The following is a 20,425-nucleotide window of genomic DNA, read 5'->3' as shown; positions in this document are numbered from 1 at the left end:
ACACTGTAAATTTTCTTTCAAAATGGTTGCATTTCTCCCATTGTTGAATTTTATGTTGTTTCATTCTTATTCTATATGAACAGGGCCACAGTGACTTACAAATAAAGCTTTTTCTGTATATTTTTTTGCTTTATGTCCTCAGAATACATTCTCAGAAGCAGAATTAACGGGTCAAAGGGTTTGAGCATCTTAAAGATTCCTGATAGCTCTGGCCAAATAAGCTAGTGAGCTGGGGAGTTTGGCATTCTAGCAGGGAGTTTATGTATATGCCACAGAGAGTATTTTTGAAGAGTTAGCTTAGTAGATAAAAAGTATAAATAATCATGAGACATTTAGAGGAAAAAAGCCTCCCTAACTTTGCAGATGATGAAGCTTTGGTCCAGAGAGATTGATGTTTGCTGTTGTCAGACAGCTACCCTAGCACCATGTCAGGTCTAGAACTTAGTGAGACTGGATTGGCTGTAGATCTCTGAATGTTCTTCAGGATGCCTGGTGCCTTAGGAGCTTCTTTACAAATATTAGCTGTTGTGCCATCACTGATATGCAGGTGGGCCCGTTACCAGATAATTCTTGTGGGAGGGCAGGAACAGAACCTTCACCTGAGTCATCACCTGTGGTTTGTGGCATTTGGGGGGAGGAGGGGCAGAGGGAGCACTCAACAGGGACTCCCAGGATCAGGATTCTGTCTGGTAAAACTTCCTTTCAGTTGTGGGTTTCTTCTACTTCTGAAAATGTTCCAATAGCACTTTTAGAATCATGAAATGTAAACTTGCAACCTGAAAGAAACCTTAAGAGATCTTCCAGCTAAGTGTTTTCATTTCTTAGCCAAGGAGGGTCTAGAGAGTTGAATGCCCAAGCCAAAGGCACACAACTAAATAGTGCATTCTTCACTGTGTCAAGCCACCCACGAGGAGCTTCTGGATCCCCCAGCCCTAGCCAGGACTCTACCAAGTAAGGAACCTTGCGGGATTGGGGAGTGGCGTTGTTGTTTTGGTGGCGGTGGTCTTACGCTCTCTGGTGGTGGGAAGCAGTCTATGCAACTCCTAAGACTTGCTCCTAGAATAAGGGAGTGGTTTCTGTGGATGGTCTTTTGAGTTCCACTAGGAACTTGAATAAACTGATGAGTTTGTATCCATTTCATTCTCTTGCCCCCTCCCCCAAAAAGTATTAGTGTGGAAGCTGTGACTAATGAAATCTGTAATGCAAAGTCAAGAAATGAAGATGATGGAAAGGTACACTTAAAATGGAAAAGTGAGTATAAAATTGTGAATCTTGCTAGTCAAAATGAAGCTTAAGGTGCATTTCTAACATAACTGATACCTGTAAGTACAATAAAACTCTTATTGCATTGTGTAAACTCATAGCTACATTTGCTCAGATTCTTTTCTTCTATATTCTATTTTAAAAGCAAAATCCTACTGATTACAAACTGCTGAAGGGAAATGCTTTTTTCATTTCTGGACTTTATAGGAAATATTTGTATCATAAACAAATGCAGATTATATAACAAGTATAATAAGATAAAACATCATATAGATTTTTTAAAAATATTTATTTATTTAAGAGGTAGAGTTACAGATAGTGAGAGGGAGAGACAGAGAGAAAGGTCTTCCTTCCGTTGGTTCACTCCCCAGTGGCCTCAACGGCTGGAGCTGTGCAATCCGGAGCCCGGAGCCAGGAGCCAGGAGCTTCTTCCTGATCTCCCACGCGGGTGCAGGGGCCCAAGCACTTGGGCCATCTTCTACTGCTTTCTCAGGCCATAGCAAAGAGCTGGATTGGAAGAGGAGCAGCCGGGACTAGAACCAGCACCCACATGGAATGCCGGCGCCGCAGGTGGAGGATTAACCTACTGCGCCATGGCACCGGCCCCATCATGTAAATTTTTTTTTATTTTGACAGAGTTATAAACAGTGAGAGAGAGAGAAAGAGAGAAAGGTCTTCCTTCCGTTGGTTCACTCCCCAAATGGCCGCCACGGCCTGCGCCCGGCCAGCCCGAAGCCAGGAGCCAGGTGCTTCTTCCTGGTCTCCCATGTGGGTGCAGGGGCCTAAGCACTTAGGCCATCCTCCACTGCCCTCCTGGGCCATAGCAGAGAGTTGGAGTGGAAGAGGAGCAACCGGGACTAGAACCCAGCACCCATATGGGATGCCAGCGCTGCAGGCGGAGTATTAACCAAGTGAGCCATGGCGCCGGCCCCATCATGTAAATATTTAACATATAACATTATTGAAGTGGAGAGTATGCAGCATCACTGTCACATAACCCGAGGGCATTACCCTTTTGTATTCATATTTTAAATTTTTTATTGAATTTTATTTGAAAAGAAGAGAGACAGAGAGATAGACATCTTTTATCTTTTGGTTCACTCCTCAAATGTCTGAAACAGCCAGGGCTGGGCCAGGCTCAAACCAGGAGCTAGAAACTCAGTCTTGGTCTCCCACATGGTGGCAGGAACCCAAGTACTTGAGCTGCCTCCCAGGGTATGCATTAGCATGGAACTGGATCAGAAGCAGAGGAGCTGGTGTTCAAACCAGATACTCTGATACAGGATACACACATCTCAGTGGCAACTTCACTGCTGTGCCAAGTGTCCACCCAACTTTTTGTTACAGAGAGAGAAAGGGAGAGAGAGAGGGAGAGAGAGAGATCATTCATCCCCTGGTTCACTCCCCAAATGACTGCTTCATCTGCGTCTCCCAGGAGGGTGCAGGGGTCCAAGAACTTGGGATATCCTCTGCTGCTTTTCCAGGGGCCTTAGCAGAGCACAGAGTCAGAAGAGAAGCATCTGGGACACCAGCCAGTACTTATTAGGGATGCTGGCATCACAGGTGGCAGTTTAACCTGCCGTACCACAACGCTGGCACCTTATCTTGTAAACTTAAAAGGAGACAATGTCTACTTTTTTAATACTAGTGCTAAGTGACATTAGCAGAAGTATAGTACATCTTCAATGAAACTGTGTATATATGTACACACACCCCAAAGTATGAGTTTAATGAAGTCTTGAAAGCCTGAACAAGCTCAGATAGAATCCTTTCTGTTAGTCAAGACAGACTGGGAACTTCAGCTTGTCATTTTTCTTGTTAAGTCAGCAAGAAAGTTCATTTACAAGTTCTCTTTGCCTTCAACTCTGGAATTCAACAGTATAGGTTGTTATTTGGGGATCACTAACTGATGTTCCCTTCCCCTACTCTGTCATCAGTTCTCCCCTCTCCTCTCCTTCAAGCTAAGGATGGTGCGACTGTAAAAACTATCATATGAGCTACAGTAAAGTTACTTGTCTCTTTAGGATGAAAGCTTGTTTCCCCCTGGTGTTAAAAATTATTTTTTAATGCTGTTTTCTCTTGTGCCCAGTGGAAGTGGAAGCAATAGCAGAGAAAGCAGCTACTGGACAGCTCACAGTACCTCCTTGGCATCCTAGGAGTAGTTTGACCTTAGAGTGTGAGGCTGAAAACAAGCCTGATCCTCTGCTGCAACCCCCTGCTAGGGGCCCTGAGAACATGAATTGGCAGCGAGCTGTAGAGTATCACAGGGATAAGGATGAACCAGCAGGAAACAACAAGTTTGACAGATTGGACCACAGTGACTGTGACCAGCATAGCAGACAGCCTGGGCCTCGGAGCTTCACCAGTAAGTTCAGTGGAGGGAATAGGGATAGGTGAGCTTTATCAAGTTATCAGTTTTCAAAAACAGGCAAACATCTGGATTCTTTGCTTTGCTTAATCTTTTCTCCTTTCCTGCATCTCTGGGAACTTTGAATTCCATGGGAAAGCAAAATACATTTTATATCCCATTGTGCTTCCTACAGGGGAAAAAATCCAGACCCTCATGATTTTTTCTGTAACTGAAACAGAACCTTTTGTCCAAAGACAGTAAAAATAATCTCCACCTGCTGGCCCTTGTCTTGCGTCTAACCTGGCAAGAATCAAACCTTCTTTACCTGAAGGAACATGGGCCACTACTTCCTACTGTCTATTTCTTTGCATTGTATTTTCTTTTTTTTTTAAATTTTTATTTATTTATTTATTTATTTTTGACAGGCAGAGTTAGTGAGAGAGAGAGAGAGAGAGAGAGAGAGAGAAAGGTCTTCCTTCTGTTGGTTCACCCCCCAAATGGCCGCCACCGCTGGCACGCTGCGCTGATCCAAAGCCAGGAGCCAGGTGCTTCCTCCTGGTCTCCCATGCAGGTGCAGGGCCCAAGCACTTGGGCCATCCTCCACTGCCCTCTCGGGCCACAGCAGAGAGCTGGACTGGAAGAGGAGCAACTGGGACTAGAACCTGGTGCCCCAACTGGGACTATAAGCCGGGGTGCCGGCGCTACAGGCGGAGGATTAGCCAAGTGAGCCGCGGCGCCAGCCACATATTTTCAATTGGAGATACATCCACTGGCTACCAAGTCTCTGCCAGTGGAACCTAAAGATCCATGAAATTTCCTGTCATCAGTTTATAGATTACAGGTTAGAGATTTACAGGATGTATAGCTCTACCTGGTAATTTGTTTACAATCAGGTCATGGGATATGACTTCATAGTCTGTAAATCAAAGAAAAGCAAATCTGAAATTATCACTTAACCTAGGTAGAAAATCTATTGGCTTGGGTTTTCATGGTTTTTTGAATTCTTTGTCAAACATCACTTTTTTTTTTTTTTAAGACTTTATTCATTTATTTGAAAGGCAGAGTTACAGAGAGAGAGAGAGATCTTCCATCCTCTGGTTCACTCCTCAAATGGCTGCAACAGCCAGAGCTGGGCCTATCTGAAACCAGGAGCTTCACTGGGTCTCCCACATAGGTGGCAGGGGCCCAAGACCTTCAGGCCATCTTCCACTACTTTCCCAGGCCCGTTAGCAGAGAACTGGATCAGGAATGGTATAGCCGGGACTCAAACTGGTGCCCGTATGGGATGCCGGCACTGCAGGCGATGGCTCAGTGCTCTGAGCCAGAGTGCCAGTCCCAAGCATAACTCTTGAATGGGTGGGCAAAAGGGTGTATGATCCTAGGCTGCATTTTGGGGCCAGTCTGAACTAAGTCTCCACTCTCTGGACTAAACCTAACTGATGGGGCACTGTTACCCTTGTCAGTACATATGCATCTGTGTCTTCTTTCTCATACCACCTCTTTCCCTTTGCATGGCATCCAAATGTCAGTGAATGACTTTGGCTCTGATTGTATTATTAGGTATCAGGCACCTGTCCCTTGGAGAAAATGAGCAGCCAGAGTATAGTGAAGCCTTTCAAGCAAGTTCTGAGGCATCTGTGGTCATCGAGAAGTCTTACAGTGTAAGTTATATGGCCTGGAGAGCCAAGTTGAGCCTAAGGATTGAATAAAATAAAACTAAGTTGTTAGATATTATGATACCAAGATAATATCTATACTAGTTTTTTTTGGTTGGAGTATGTGCCCTTGGGTCACTGTTAGGAATAAAGTAGTTTTTTCCTCTCTGCTTGATACTTTTTGAGTCAGTTCAACTCATTTTGTGTGTGTATCTTTGGGAAAAACACAGACTAGTGTCAGGTTCAGCTCTGGGCTACCCTTCTAGTTGGGTAGACAAGACCAAGCTCATGGCCCAGAGGTGACTAAAGTCAGATTGGCATAGAAAAGGCAAGGCTAGGATCGTGATGAGAGTGCCTTCACTTGCAAGATCCCCTAATTCAGCTCTCAACTCAGTGGAGGGCATGCTTTTGTGCCAGATGAATGTGCCTCAGTGGGATCCATGGGGCCAATCATTCACTAGCGTTTGCTGGGCAGTTAGCTTTGCTTCAGGGATTTAACATGCTCTGAGCCATAGTCCAGCCAGAAAAAAGAACCCACAATAATTAAAGATTATAAACAGCAGTGGAGAATGACACACTATATAACTACTATAGAGAAAAAATGTAAGGTCTTTCAAAGAACACAGTATCACATTTAGACATCGCATACAAACCACTCAGGGGACTATTCATTCTTCCTCTCTTGAGGGCTAGAACAACATTAAGCAGACTGGCTTGACTGGAGAAGCAGGGCCAGCAGGGCAGTGGGGAAGGTATGGGGGAAGCCAGGCTGGTTTGAGAAATTTCAGTTTGAAATGAGAGGTAAAAGGGAACAGCTGTTCAGTCACAGGGAGGGGTAGTGTCTGGCAAAAGCAGCATCCAAAAAAATAAGCCACAAAATCCCCACAAAGGGATGACCGAAGGTGGACAGAAGAACCAGTTGTCTGGTCATATGGTAGTCAGGGCCTGAACATGGTAAAATAAGCAGAAAAAAGGGGTGGGCAGAGATGCTGAAGAAATAACCTTTAACTTTTAATGTTCGATTTTTACTTTTATTTTTGATTACATTAATGTTTTATTTATTTATTTATTTATGACAGGCAGAGTTAGAGAGAGACAGAGAGAAAGGTCTTCCTTTTGCCGTTGGTTCACCCTCCAATGGCCGTCGCGGCCGGCGCACTGCAGCCGGTGCACTGCACTGATCCGAAGGCAGGAGCCAGGTGCTTCTCCTGGTCTCCCATGGGGTGCAGGGCCCAAGCACTTGGGCCATCCTCCACTGCACTCCCTGGCCACAGCAGAGAGCTGGCCTTGAAGAGGGGCAACCAGGACAGAATCCGGCGCCCCGACGGGACTAGAACCCGGTGTGCTGGCGCCACAAGGCGGAGGATTAGCCTAGTGAGCCGCGGCGCCAGCTTTAACTGTTACTTTTTAATGTTTGATTTTTACTTTTATTTTTGATTACATTAATGTTTTATTTATTTATTTGTTTATTTGTTTATTTATTTATTTATGACAGGCAGAGTTAGAGACAGAAGGGAAAGGTCTTCCTTCCATTGGTTCACCCCCAAAATGGCCATTATGGTCCGAAGCCAGGAGCCAGGTGCCTCCTCCTGGTCCCCCATGTGGGTGTAGGGCCCAAGGACTTGGGCCATCCTCCACTGCCTTCCTGGGCCAAAGCAAAGAGCTGGATTGGAAGAGGAGCAACTGGGACAGAATCCAGCGCCCCAACCGGGACTAGAATCCGGGGTGCCGGCACTGCAGGCGGAGGATCAGCCTAGTGAGCTGCGGTGCTGGCCAACATTACTGTTTTAAAAATCATGCTATGTCGCTCCCCCTCTTCGTGGAGGAACGACATAGGACCCTGCGTTGTTCTTTCGTCTGCTCGGCCCTCCCCGGGTTTGCTGCTGGTTCTTCCCGGGTTGGCTACCGTCCCTCCACCTCCGTGGAGGGGCGGGCCCCCTGCCACTTTCCCCACTTCCGCAGGGGAGCGGCACACCGCCGGCCGGCTCTCTCGGGGGCTGAACAGGTGTTCCTTCAGATAGATGTTCCTGGTGCATGTCGTCTCCTCCTTTATAGTCCTCTTCCGCCAATCCTAACTCGGCTGCCCACACGCCGAGTATGCTGCTCTCCTCCAATCAGGAGCAGGATCAGCTCCTGGAGGTCATCACTCAAGTTGGCAAGAGGCAGCTGCGTAGAAGCTGTTTTCTCCTCTCCCAGCGCCATATTGTGGGAGAGCAGATGCATAGAATAAGTCTTAATTCCAGTAACTTAGTCTAGTCCGAGTTGCTCCCAGTTGCTCCCCACAATGCTATTTCGGTGCCAGCGCCATGGTTCACTAGGCTAATCCTCCATCTTGCGGCACCGGCACACCGGGTTCTAGTCCCGGTCAGGGCGCCAGATTCTGTCCCGGTTGCCCCTCCTCCAGGCCAGCTCTCTGCTGTGGCCAGGAAGTGCAGTGGAGGATGGCCCAAGTACTTGGCCCAGCCATGGCGGCCATTGGAGGGTGAACCAACTGCAAAGGAAGACCTTTCTCTCTGTCTCTCTCTCACTGTCTACTCTGCCTGTCAAAAAAAAAAAAAAAAAAAAAAAAAAATCATGCTATTTCACTTGTCTGTAAGATGTAACACCTGAGGGACTCCCAAATTCTGAGTAACTTAAGCCTCCTATGTGTAGGATGATGTCAGTACATGGGCTGTGTGTGTACCCTTTGAGGGATCAGGGTGTTCAAATTCAGTTTCCAGCTTGAGTTGTCTAGGACCTTTCTTCTCACTTGGAATTCTAGAGCAGGAAGATCCTCTAATTCATACCCATCCTGCAGATAAGGATGCTGAGACTCAGAACTGTCATTCTGCACATTTCCTATGGCAGTTCACAGTTGCCCCACACCACTTGGAAGGCAGGCAGAGGCACGTGTGTTAACAGGCAGGAGGAGTTAGCTCAGAGTAGCTCACTGTAGTTTTGGATAAACCTGTTATCGCCACCGAATCCAGATGCAAAAGGATTTGTTTACAACTAATAGCAACTTAAAAGTGATCTCATTATTAATAGGATCGGTCTGTGCAATCATCTTGCTCACCAGAGACTTCTGAGGACATAACAGATGAATTTTTAACTCCAGACCATGAATATTTTTACTCCTCAACTGTTCGAGAAAACTTAGATCTAGAGGTAAAAATTAGAATCAGCGTAAGTTACATTTTCAGCTTTCTTTATTGCCCTATTCTTTTTAAATTATTTTTATTGAGAAAAATAGGTAGCATAGTTTCTGCTAAAATGATGGTTCCTGCATTTGTACATAAATTTGTAATTTTTAAAAAGACTTTTGTTCATGCTTCCAAATTTAAACGTCCTTCCTGTGGGAATAGAAGAGAGCTATCATTTCTCTCTGTGTCGAAGGACTGGTTTTGTGCCTGCCAAGCTTTAGTGGTGGGAGAGCTAGGATTAGAGGGTTCAGTAACAAACACAAGACTGTCCAGCACACCAGATTTTCTCAGGACTCTGCTAACCTTTGCAAGATCAAGAGTGCTGTCATCTCTAGAATGAAATACATCGGATTCTCTTATTTACTTATATAATATCTACCATACTTCCCCTCTAACCTGCCATTTTTTGGGACTTTTCACCAATATGAAAGGTGAGATAGATGAAAGGAAGGATTATGCATGTCAGTTGCAGATGATACTTGGTGCATTAAAAGCATAATTTCCATTTGGTTGTGGTTCTGAAAATTCAGTGACATCAATTTTACATTGTTAACAATCCTTTAAATATTCTGCATTTTTTTCTTTGAGTAGACTAGGATATTAAGAAATCATTAATAAAATAAACACACACACACACATACATACACACACTGAGTGGGCCTTTTATATCCATAGGTTCTACCAAACACAGATGGAAAATATTCAGGAAAAAATTATGTCCGTCCTGAACCTACACAGGCATTTTTTCTTGTTATTATTTGCTAAACACTGCAGTAGGACAACTGTTTACATAACATTTACATGTATTAAATATTGTAAGTAATCTGAAGATGATTTAAAATATGCAAGAGAATGTATGTTATATGCAAATGCGATACTGTTTTATTTAATGGACTTGAATTTCCGCAGATTTTGGTATCCCTGGGGTACTTCCTTGAAACCAGTTCTTGAGGACTATATATGAAGGATAACTCAGAGAAAACTGCACAGAGTTTAAGTGTGTGAACTTTCACAAACCGAACACACTATATATACCCAGCACCCAGATCAAGAAGCATAACATTAACAGTCCCCCAAAAGACTCTCTTGTGCTCCCTTGCAGTTACTGTATCCCCCTAAAAAGAACCATTGTTCTGCCCTCTCACCTCATAGAGTAGTTGCGCAAATGGGGTCATTTTTTTCAAACTTCTTCAGCTCATCTGATATAGCTCCCAAGAATCAAGCCATCTTTGTTGGCAGAGAATAGTAATATAAAGAGGGGAAAAGTCACATAATTCCTCCTCACAATGGGATGAAGGGAGGGCTGATTGAGGGGAATGAAGAGCACAAATAGGTACTTAATATCTGTGAAACAAGTTTGTTCTTTTTCTATGAAAGATGTGGGGTCCTTATAAAGATTCTCAAGGTTTAAGAACATCAAGAAATTCTCTTGATCTTTGGCTGATATGTCTGCCTCCAGTAAACGTTTCCTTGCTCTTCTTTCTTTTGTAGACTTCAAGTCCCATAGAAGACTTTGAAGGAGTACAAGGAACATTGGCTCAACCTCAAGTCTCTGGTAAGCCCATAGACTGATTCCGTTGAGAAGCACTTAGTTTTTTAATGTTCTGTTGAAGCACAGATGTTTAGAGCTAGAAGGGTGCTTAGAGATCAGCATGTCTAGGCGTGTTGTTTTACAGATCAGAAAGCTGAGGCTCAGTGAGATTTCCTGTTAACATGAATCTCCTGGGGCAGGTGTGTGGCACAGTATATAAGCCGCTCTCGGGACACCTGCATCCCATGTCAGGAGTGTTGGTTCCCATCATGGATGCTCTGTTTCCAATCTGGCTTCCTTCATAAATAAGAGTGTCAATTGTTAAATCAACAATGGGAGTCACTGTGCACTTACTCCCCATGTAGGATCTCTGTCCTTAAAGTGTTGTACTACACGAATTAATGGTAAAACTAGTACTCAAACAGTACTCTAGACTTTGTGTATCTGTGTGGGTGCGAACTGTTGAAATCTTTACTCAGTATATACTAAGTTGATCCTCTATATATAAAGGTAATTGAAAATGAATCTTGATGAAGAATGGGATGGGAGAGGGAGTGGGAGATGGGATGGTTGTGGGTAGGAGGGAGGTTATGGGGGAAAAGCCGCTATAATCCAAAAGTTGTACTTTCAAAATTTATATTTATTAAATAAAAGTTTTAAAAAAATCTGCTTCCTGCTAATGTGCCTGGGGAATAACAGATGATGGCTCAAGTACTTGAGTTCCTGCTACCCACATGGGAGACCCAGATGGAGCTCCTGGCTTCTGGCTTCAGCCTGACTCAGTCCTGGCTGTTGTGGCCATTTTGGGAGTGAACCAGTAGATGGAAGATATCACTCTGTCTGTCTGTCTCTGTCACTGTGCCTTTTAAATGAAGAAGTATCTTTAAAAAAAAAAAAAAATGAATCCTCTACTCCTCACTGCCTCATGACATCCACATATTTTATTACTTATATTGCCTTTTGCATTTTTATAGCATACATTGTAATAGTTGCTTTTTTTTTTTAATCTGTTGTCTTTCACTAGATTTTAGGCTCCTTGGTGGCACATTGCAGGTGCACTATCATTTTCTGATCTGATTTGAGGGATTTGTCCAAGTCATTAAACTATTTATTTATTTTTATTTTTAGTTATTTTTTAAACCCCCCCCTTTTTTTTTTGACAGGCATAGTGGACAGTGAGAGAGAGAGACAGAGAGAAAGGTCTTCCTTTTGCCGTTGGTTCACCCTCCAATGGCCGCCACGGCTGGCGTGTTGCGGCCGGTGCACCGCGCTGATCCGAAGGCAGGAGCCAGGTGCTTCTCCTGGTCTCCCATGGGGTGCAGGGCCCAAGCACTTGGGCCATCCTCCACTGTACTCCCGGGCCACAGCAGAGAGCTGGCCTTGAAGAGGGGTGACCGGGACAGAATCCGGCGCCCCGACCGGGACTGGAACCTGGTGTGCCGGCACCGCAAGGTGGAGGATTAGACTAGTGAGCCGCGGCGCCAGCCTAAACCTTATTTTTAATTAGCAAACAATAATTAATGTTTGTGGGGTACAAAGTGCTAACAGTTTTTTTTTTTAATATATTTATTTGAAGGGCAGAGTTACAGAGAAAGAGGGAGATACAGAGAGAGATTTCCACTCACTGGTCCATTCTCCAAATGGCCACAAGGGCCCTGGGCCATACTGAATCCAGGAACCTAGAACTCCATCTAGGTCTCCCTAGATGGCAGAGACCCAAGCACTTGGACCATCTTCCGCTAGGTTATCAGAGAGCTGGATCAGTACCAGAGCAGCCGGGATTTGAGCCGGTACTCCAGTATGGGATGCCAGGGTCAGGCAGTGGCTTAACCTGCTGTACCACAACACATGCTCCACAGCTAGCAAAAACTAGAAGTAGGTTTTCAGAAGGCCTAGGTTCACCATCATTCTCCTTTTCTTAGTATCATCAGCAAAGAGTTCATAACAGCTAGCAGTTCAGATTAAAATTTAGCAACCACCCTTGGGGGCCTTAGGTTCTCTATAACTTACCAAGAGTTTTCCAGTATGTAAGAAAGGAACCTTGCATCAGCAGCCAGTGATGTGGCACAAGGCAAGATATGTTTGGTCTGTCATAGACACTTTAAAAAATGTTACTTTTGCTTGTTTAAGGTATGCAAGAATCTCTTTGTGAATGACAGCTGCCTATGGTCATGTTTCAATACAGAACCCAGACAAGGGAGGAGGTCATGGACTTACTGCCTTGCCCCCACTGCACATTCTGGCTTTCACATCTAACCTGATTTGGGCCCCTGCCAGAGTGAGGAGCATTTTAAGATAACAGCTTTTAGGCCGGCGCCGCGGCTCACTAGGCTAATCCTCCGCCTAGCGGCGCTGGCACACCAGGTTCTAGTCCCGGTCGGGGCGCCGGATTCTGTCCCGGTTGCCCCTCTTCCAGGCCAGCTCTCTGCTGTGGCCAGGGAGTGCAGTGGAGGATGGCCCAAGTCCTTGGGCCCTGCACCTGCATGGGAGACCAGGATAAGTACCTGGCTCCTGCCATCGGATCAGCGTGGTGTGGCCATTGGAGGGTGAACCAACGGCAAAAGGAAGACCTTTCTCTGTCTCTCTCTCTCACTGTCCACTCTGCCTGTCAAAAAAAAAAAAAACAAAAAAAAAACAGCTTTTAGGTAAACAGTTAAATTCTCAGGATAGTATGTATTAAAAGTCTCAAGAGCCTTGCACCACCCACCTCTTCCTGAGAAGCCCCTGCCTATGACCACTTTCTGTGGGTCTGGCCTGTATATGACCATTTCACTTGTGTTTGAGGAGGGTTGAGAGGGATGGAAAAGGTATAGGGTGGATAGTTCAGAAAACTAGGGCCAGTTCAATACAAATAGCTGAAGTAACATGAAAAAGCCCTTGACTTCTCTTCCATTTCCTTCTTTTACCTCTTCTCTGCCCCCTATTTTCCACTTAGGTCTCTAATGAGTATCTCCTTGCATAGCAGGGGATGTAGTAGGGTTAAGGTGGATTCAAGTCCCATTCTGCTACTGTCTTTCTCCAGACAAGTCACTTCCCTGCCGTGCCCCATTTTCCCCTAGCATAAAATAAAGGATAGGATCAGATTCTCAAATCTCTAAAGTTCTCTCAGCTTTAAATTGTACTTACTAGGAACTACTTGATGCTTTTTAGGAGTTCGTTTTAATAGGGTCACCAGAAGAGTTACGCTGACATCTCCCCACTGGTGGGACATCAGAGCTCCTTGGTATCTGCTGAAGGTGGCACTGTTCTGGTGGGCCTTCCTAGTGCCTACCAGACCATCTGGACTGAAGGAATCCATGGGGGAGGAGTCATGAGCACTTGGAAACAGGCAAAGCTGCTCTGTCTGTTCTTCATTATAAACTAGGACAGTGCAGTGGTGAGAAGGAAAGGAGATACTGGCCCTGTCTCCTTAGTACTCAAGACCCCAGTTCGCCTCCACTCTTTAGGTATTTGATGGCCAAGAGGCACAGTTAGCGTTCTAGGAGTGTCCAAGCTAATGGTCTTTTCTATTTGAAATCTTCAATGAACAAATTCTTGGTCACAACGCCCCCTGCTGTCTGTTGACAGGAATTGGGTCAGCCTGCTTTCTTGAGAAGACAAAACGTTTGTGTCAGAACTGACTATATGGTTTTGTGGAAAGACCAGTAAATGGCCTGATTGTATTCTGTGTATCAGAATAAGGTTCTCCTCTCTGAGCAAGGGAAATAAACTTTCAGAGCAAAATCTATTTCTATACCACTCAAACCAAACCCAATTAGGGAAGCACTTTGTTTACCTAAATTATTTCTCATTCTGGACCAGACCAAGAGAAATCCTAGAGAATGAAAATAATAATCTGAGTTAACAAAAATTTAAGCAAAAAATTTTTTAAAAATTTATTCTTTCAGGTGAAGAAAAGTTCCACCTTGGAAAGAATGCTGAGACTTTGACGAGGTCTCAATTCCAGCCTATACAAAGGTATGGTCTATTAGTGTCTTACTAATAGTTACAGGCTCATAGAAGTATGTTCAATGGTGATAATTTACCCCATCTTATATAATGCTTGTCTTTTTTTAAGTGAGGAAAGAAGACTATTTTATTGTATCAGGGGTATAATTCAGTGAAGACAACATTTATAGATATCTATACTATGGCATCCCTACATTTATTATACTATATGTATATTAACTTACACATATGAGTGAAAAATGTGGTATTTAGTCCTTTTGTGCCTGGGTTATTTCACTTAGCATAATGATCTGCAATTCTATCCATTTTGTTGCAGATGTCAGGATTTCATACTTTTTTTATGGCTGAGTAATATCCATTGTGTATGTACACCACATTTTATTTATCCATTCATCCAGTGATGGACATGTGATTGGCTCCTTTTCTTTGCTATTGTGAATTGGGCTGTAATAAACATAGGAGTAAAGGTATCTTTTTTCATATGCTGCCTTCATTTCCTTTGGATATATTCTCAAAAGTAGGATGGCTAGGCCGGTGCCGCAGCTCAACAGGCTAATCCTCCGCCTTGTGGCGCCGGCACACCGGGTTCTAGTCCCGGTCGGGATGCCGGATTCTGTCCCGGTCGCCCCTCTTCAAGGCCAGCTCTCTGCTGTGGCCCGGGAGTGCAGTGGAGGATGGCCCAAGTGCTTGGGCCCTGCACCCCATGGGAGACCAGGAGAAGCACCTGGCTCCTGCCTTCGGATCAGTGCAGTGCACCGGCTGCAGTGCGCCGGCCGCGACGGCCATTGGAGGGTGAACCAACGGCAAAAGGAAGACCTTTCTCTCTGTCTCTCTCTCTCTTTCACTGTCCACTCTGCCTGTCGAAAAAAAAAAGTAGGATGGCTGGGTCATATGGTAGATCTATTTTTAGTTTTTTGAGGAATTTCCATACTGCTTTCCATAATGGCTGTACTAATTTGCATTCCTACCAACAGTATATAAAGGTTCTTTTTCTCCATCTCCTTGCCAGCATTTGTTATTTTTTGATTTTTTGATAATAGCCATTCTAACTAGAGTAAGATGAAACCTGATTCCCTGATAGCTAATGATACTGAGCATTTTTAAAATGTATTTGTTGGCCATTTGTATTTCTCCTTTTGAAAAATGTCTATTCAAATTCTTTGCCCATTTATTAACTGGATTGTTTGTTTTGTTGTTGAATTTCTTTTGTGCCATTATGTCCATATTCTGGATATTAATCCTTTATCAGATGCATGCTTGCAAATATTTTCCCTCATTCTGTTGGTTGTCTGCTAATTCTGTTGATCGTTTCCTTTGCTGTGAGGAAACTGCTTACTTTGATGTAATCTCATTTGTCTGTTTTTGCTTTTATTGCCTGTGCTTTTTTTCTAAGGCTATACAGCTAGTCAATAAGGGCAGACTAGATTGTGCAGTATAACAAACAGCCCCCAAATTTTAGTTGCTTAAAACAACAAAAATTTCTTTTTGAAAAAAAGATTTATGTGTTTATTTGAAAGAGTTACAGAGAGCAAGAGACTGACAGAGAGAGTAAGAGTTTCCATCTGCTGGTTCACTCCCCAAATGGCTGCAACAGCTGGAGCTGGGCCAATTCTGAAGCCAGGAACCAGGAGCTTCTTCCAGGTCTCCCACATGAGTGCAAGGGCACAAACACTTTTGCAGGCACATTATCAGGGAGCTGGATTGTAAGTGGAGCAGCTGAGACTTGAACCAGCACCTATATGGGATGCTGGTGCTTCAGGCAGTGACTTTACCTGCTATGCCATAGCTCCAGGCCCAAGAATAAAAATTTCTTGCTTATGCTCCATGTGCATGCTCATGAGTTGGCCAAGGATGTTCTGTGCTATATTAACATCTACCAGAGACCCAGGCTGAGGGAGGCGCCGTCTTTATGCTTCCTTGATTGCTAAGTCAGGAAAAATGGAACATGGTGAATTATACATTCCCTTTTAAAAACTTCTGCCCACAAATGACTCATCACTTTCCTTCAAATTTCATTGGTTAAAATAAGTCATAGGGCCATTTATGTAAATTAAAAGGGCCAAAAGTGCTATTCATTTATGTGCTTGGAAGGAGAAAAAACATTTTGGTGAATAAAACAAAGTTACAATGCAACCTAAAATCCATGCTGTTTCTTTTCTTTTCTTTTTTTAATATTTATTTATTTGAAAGGCGGATTTACAGAGAGGCAGAGAAGGAGAAAGTCTTCCCTCTGCTGATTCACTCCCTAAATGGTCACAATGGCCAGAACTGGGCTGAACTGAAACCAGGAGGCAAGAGCTTCTTCCGGATTCAGGGGCCCAAGGACTTGGGCCATCTTCTACTGCTTTCCCAGGCCATAGCAGAGGGCTGGATCAGAAGTGGAGCAGCTGGACTCCAACTGGCGCCCATATGAGATGTCAACACGCAGGTGGCGGCTTTATCTGGCCTCCATGCTGTTACTTTTATACTGTTTGTCGCTCCCCCTCTTCGTGGAGGAACGACACTAAACCCTGCCAAGGCTTCATATCCGAGTCACGGCACCATTATGTCGCTCCCCCTCTTCATGGAGGAACGACACAGGACCCTGCGCTGTTCTTTCGTCTGCTCGGCCCTCCCCGGGTTTGCTGCTGGTTCTTCCCGGGTTGGCTACTATCCCTTCCACCTTCGTGGAAGGGCAGTTCCCCCTGGCCACATTCCCCACTTCCGCAGGGGAGCGGCACACCGCCGGCCGGCTCTCTGGGGGCTGCACAGGTGTTCCCCTTAGGTGTTCCCCTTAGATGTTCCCCTTAGATGTTCCCGGTGAATGCCGTCTCTCTCCTCCTTTATAGTCCTCCTCCGCCAATCCTAACTCGGCTGCCCACACGCCGAGTACGCTGCTCTCCAATCAGGAGCAAGTCCTACAGTTTATTGGTTGAACTGGAGGCAGCTGTGCGGAAGCTGTTTACTTCTCTCCCAGCGCCATATTGTGGGAGAGCAGATGCATAGAATAAGTCTTAAGTCCAGTAACCTAGTCTAGTCCGGATTGCTCCCCACAGATCCCCCTTTCTTTTTATTTTTGGTGTTGATACGCGCCTGTCTTCGGTGCCCCGTGGCACACACTCTGCTCTGCTTGCTAGAGTTGCCACAGGTTCTTACAAGTCCTATCAATCAGGCAAACCGAATCCGGGTCCTCTCTTCGCCATGTTGTGAGGAGGTTTTTAGGCGCTGATGCGTGCCTGTATTCGGTGCCCTGCAGCGCATGCTCTGCTCTGCCCGCAGGGGCTTACAAGCCCTAACAATCAGGCAAACCGAATCCAAGCCTTCTCATTGCCGTATTGTGGGGGAGACTTATTAGTGTTGGTTCGTGCCTATCTTCGGTGACCTGCAGCTCATACTCTGGTCGAGCTGCTTGCTGGTGCTTACCGCCTTAATCAGGCAGACCGAATCCAAGCCTCCTAATTGCTGTGTTGTGGGGAGGCCTTACTGATGTTAATTCGTGCCTGTCTTCGGTGACCTGCGGCGCATGAGCTGCTAGCCGCCCGCAGGTGCTCATCGCCTCACTTAATCAGGCAGACCGAATCCAAGCTTTCTCATTGCCATGTTGAGGGGAGGCCTTTCTATTTCTCTATTTCTCTATCTCCGGGCATTCCTATTTCCCCCATTTTACTTCTATCTTCCAGCATTCCTATTTCTCTCATTTTACTTCTGAACTTCTGTTTCTCTTATCCCCGCGGCCTCCCGGTGCCTCGCCCTGCCGGCAGCTTCACGGCTCCGCGCGGCTTCCCGGCGCCTCGCCCCGCCGGCGGCTCCGCCCCGAGGCTGCTTCTCGGCGCCTCGCCGGCTCTGAGCCGCTTCAGCCCGCACCTCTCTCATCTGCGCGGCTCGGCTTTGCACGCACACTCCGCGGTCTCTCACTAGCCCTTTCGCGTCTGAACCACGGCCTCGTGCCAGCCCCGCGTTCCCTATTTATTCACGCCCCGTGCTCTCTCTGCACGCGGCGGCTTCCGCGGGTCACACAGCGTAGCTTGCGTCTCCGCCACTAGCATTCAATCTAAGTTCCCCGGGCTAACCTGGCGAATTCAACCCAGCTCACGTTTCTGCGCCTTTCGGTCTGGCTTCCCGTCCTTTGCTCCTCAGGCTAATCTGACGGATTCCAACCTAGCTCATACGTCTTTGCTTCTGGTTTCAACTCTTCGCCCCCTATTCCCGGGCTAACTTGAGAATCCCAAAGTGGCTTTCGTTTCCGCCTTGGCCTGCCCCCCGCGGCTTCAATTTCCCTAACATTTTTCTCTACCCGGTATGTTTCCCCAAGCTTTCCTCCAACAATACTCCTCCCTCATTTCTCCTGGCCTCTCCCCACAGTCCGCATCCGAGTCTGTTTGTTCTAGCTTTCACTTTCGCTTTCGACCTTAGAGATTTCTCCCAGCTTCCCCCCCGTAGTCCGTATCTGAGTCTATGCCTAGGCTTTCAATAGCTTCTTCCGGCACCTTTTTCGTCCGGCTTTTCCCTAGGCTGTTTGCTAGTCTCTGTCTCTGGTATTTTCCCTAGGCTGTTTGCTAGTCTCTCTCTCCGATATTTTCCCAGTTCTTCCCGTTTCTTCCCTCCTAAGTTTGCTATCCGTCCTAGGTTTCCTGTCCGAGCTAGGTTTCCTATCCGAGTCATTTCTTCCCTCCTAAGTTTCCTATCCGAGTCACGGCACCATTATGTCGCTCCCCCTCTTCGTGGAGGAACGACACTAAACCCTGCCAAGGCTTCATATCCGAGTCACGGCACCATTATGTCGCTCCCCCTCTTCATGGAGGAACGACACAGGACCCTGCGCTGTTCTTTCGTCTGCTCGGCCCTCCCCGGGTTTGCTGCTGGTTCTTCCCGGGTTGGCTACTATCCCTTCCACCTCCGTGGAAGGGCAGTTCCCCCTGGCCACATTCCCCACTTCCGCAGGGGAGCGGCACACCGCCGGCCGGCTCTCTGGGGGCTGCACAGGTGTTCCCCTTAGGTGTTCCCCTTAGATGTTCCCGGTGAATGCCGTCTCTCTCCTCCTTTATAGTCCTCCTCCGCCAATCCTAACTCGGCTGCCCACACGCCGAGTACGCTGCTCTCCAATCAGGAGCAAGTCCTACAGTTTATTGGTTGAACTGGAGGCAGCTGTGCGGAAGCTGTTTACTTCTCTCCCAGCGCCATATTGTGGGAGAGCAGATGCATAGAATAAGTCTTAATTCCAGTAACCTAGTCTAGTCCGGATTGCTCCCCACACTGTTGGCCTTATAGGACTATTGCTAGTATTAAAAATGTGCAAACAGGGGCAGGCATTTGGCCTATAAGTTAAGATGCAGCTTGGGACACCAGAATCCCATATCATAGAGCCTGGTTTCGAGTTCCAGCTCTGTTCCCAGTTCTAACTTCCTGCTAATGTGCATCCTGGGAGGCAGTGATAACAGCTCCAATAGTTGAATCCCTGCCACCCATGTGGTAGATCTGGGTTGAATTCCAGCTTCCGGCTTCCTCCCAGTTCATCCATCACTGTTGTGGGCATTTTGGGGTAAACCAGTAGATGAGAGATTTCTTTTTCTTTCTGCTTCTCAAATAAATAAAAATGAAAAAATATGGGGGCAGCACTGTGGCATAGCAAGTAAAGCCGCCGCCTCCAGTGCCAGCATCCCATATGGGCTCCAGTTCAAGTCCTGGCTGCTCCCTTCTGATCCAGCTCTCTGCTATGGACTGGAAAAGAAGTAGAAGATGGCCTAAGTCCTTGGACCCTTGCACCTGCATGGGAGACTCTACCAAAGAGTTGCTCCTGGCTCCTGGCTTTGGATTGGCGCAGCTCCGGCCATTGCAGCCAATTGGGGAGTGAACCAGTGGATGGAAGACCTCTGTCTCTCTGTCTCTCTCTCTCTCTCTCTCTCTCTCTCTGCCTCTCCTTCTCTCTCTGTAACTCTGATTTTCAAATAAATTAATAAGTCTCAAAAAAATGGGAGCTGGTATCGTGACACAGTGGGTTAAGCTGCCTTTAAACAACATCAGCATCCCATATCTGAGTGCCAGTTCAAGTCCCAGTTGCTCTGCTTCCAATCCTGCTTTCTGCTAACATGCCTACGAAGGCAGCAGAAGATGGCCCAAGTGTTTGTGCCCCTGTCTGCCATGTGGGAGACCAAGATGGAGTTCCTGGCTCCTGTACTTAGTATGGCCCAGCCCTGGTTTTGTGACCATTTAGAGTTATCCAGCAGGTGGAAGATTCTTGTCTGTCTGTCTGTCTATCTATCTATCTATCTATCCCTCCTTCCTACCCTCCCTGCCCTTGTCATGTTGCCTTTCAAATAATTTTCAAAACATATGCAAACATTTTTAGCATGAAGGATTTGGGATGGGTCTGGCTTTTAGTTAGTTTGATAAGTATTGAAATTGAGTCTTAGGAGGGCACCGTGGCTCACTAGGCTAATCCTCCGCCTGCATGCCGGCACCCCAGGTTCTAGTCCTGATTGCTCCCCTTCCAGTCCAGCTCTCTGCTCTGGCCCAGGAA

At 46.1% G+C, this 20,425-nt stretch overlaps 1 protein-coding gene across 37 annotated transcripts in view; it reads left to right on the top strand.

Moving 5' to 3' along the window:
* Positions 1-20,425, top strand: part of TEX14 (testis expressed 14, intercellular bridge forming factor) — a 140,088-nt gene that overhangs the window by 96,733 nt on the left and 22,930 nt on the right. For 23 of the 37 annotated variants that reach the window (XM_089317240.1, XM_051824747.3, XM_070060965.2 and 20 more), the window contains 7 exons: positions 826-951; positions 1,166-1,251; positions 3,353-3,628; positions 5,174-5,274; positions 8,296-8,415; positions 9,942-10,005; positions 13,869-13,938. In XM_089317240.1, the coding sequence (XP_089173366.1) occupies positions 826-951; positions 1,166-1,251; positions 3,353-3,628; positions 5,174-5,274; positions 8,296-8,415; positions 9,942-10,005; positions 13,869-13,938 (843 nt within the window). The remainder of the gene's footprint in view (positions 1-825; positions 952-1,165; positions 1,252-3,352; positions 3,629-5,173; positions 5,275-8,295; positions 8,416-9,941; positions 10,006-13,868; positions 13,939-20,425) is intronic. The other 14 variants (XM_089317254.1, XM_051824767.3, XM_070060974.2 and 11 more) reach the window with 3 other exon arrangements.

The sequence above is a fragment of the Oryctolagus cuniculus genome, chromosome 17, assembly GCF_051225735.1.
Source record: "Oryctolagus cuniculus isolate XC-2025 breed Fujian yellow rabbit chromosome 17, ASM5122573v1, whole genome shotgun sequence".
NCBI classification, from domain to species: Eukaryota; Metazoa; Chordata; class Mammalia; order Lagomorpha; family Leporidae; genus Oryctolagus; species Oryctolagus cuniculus.
The sequence above is the reverse complement of the archived record's forward strand: the minus strand, read 5'-3'. Positions and strand labels throughout refer to the sequence as shown.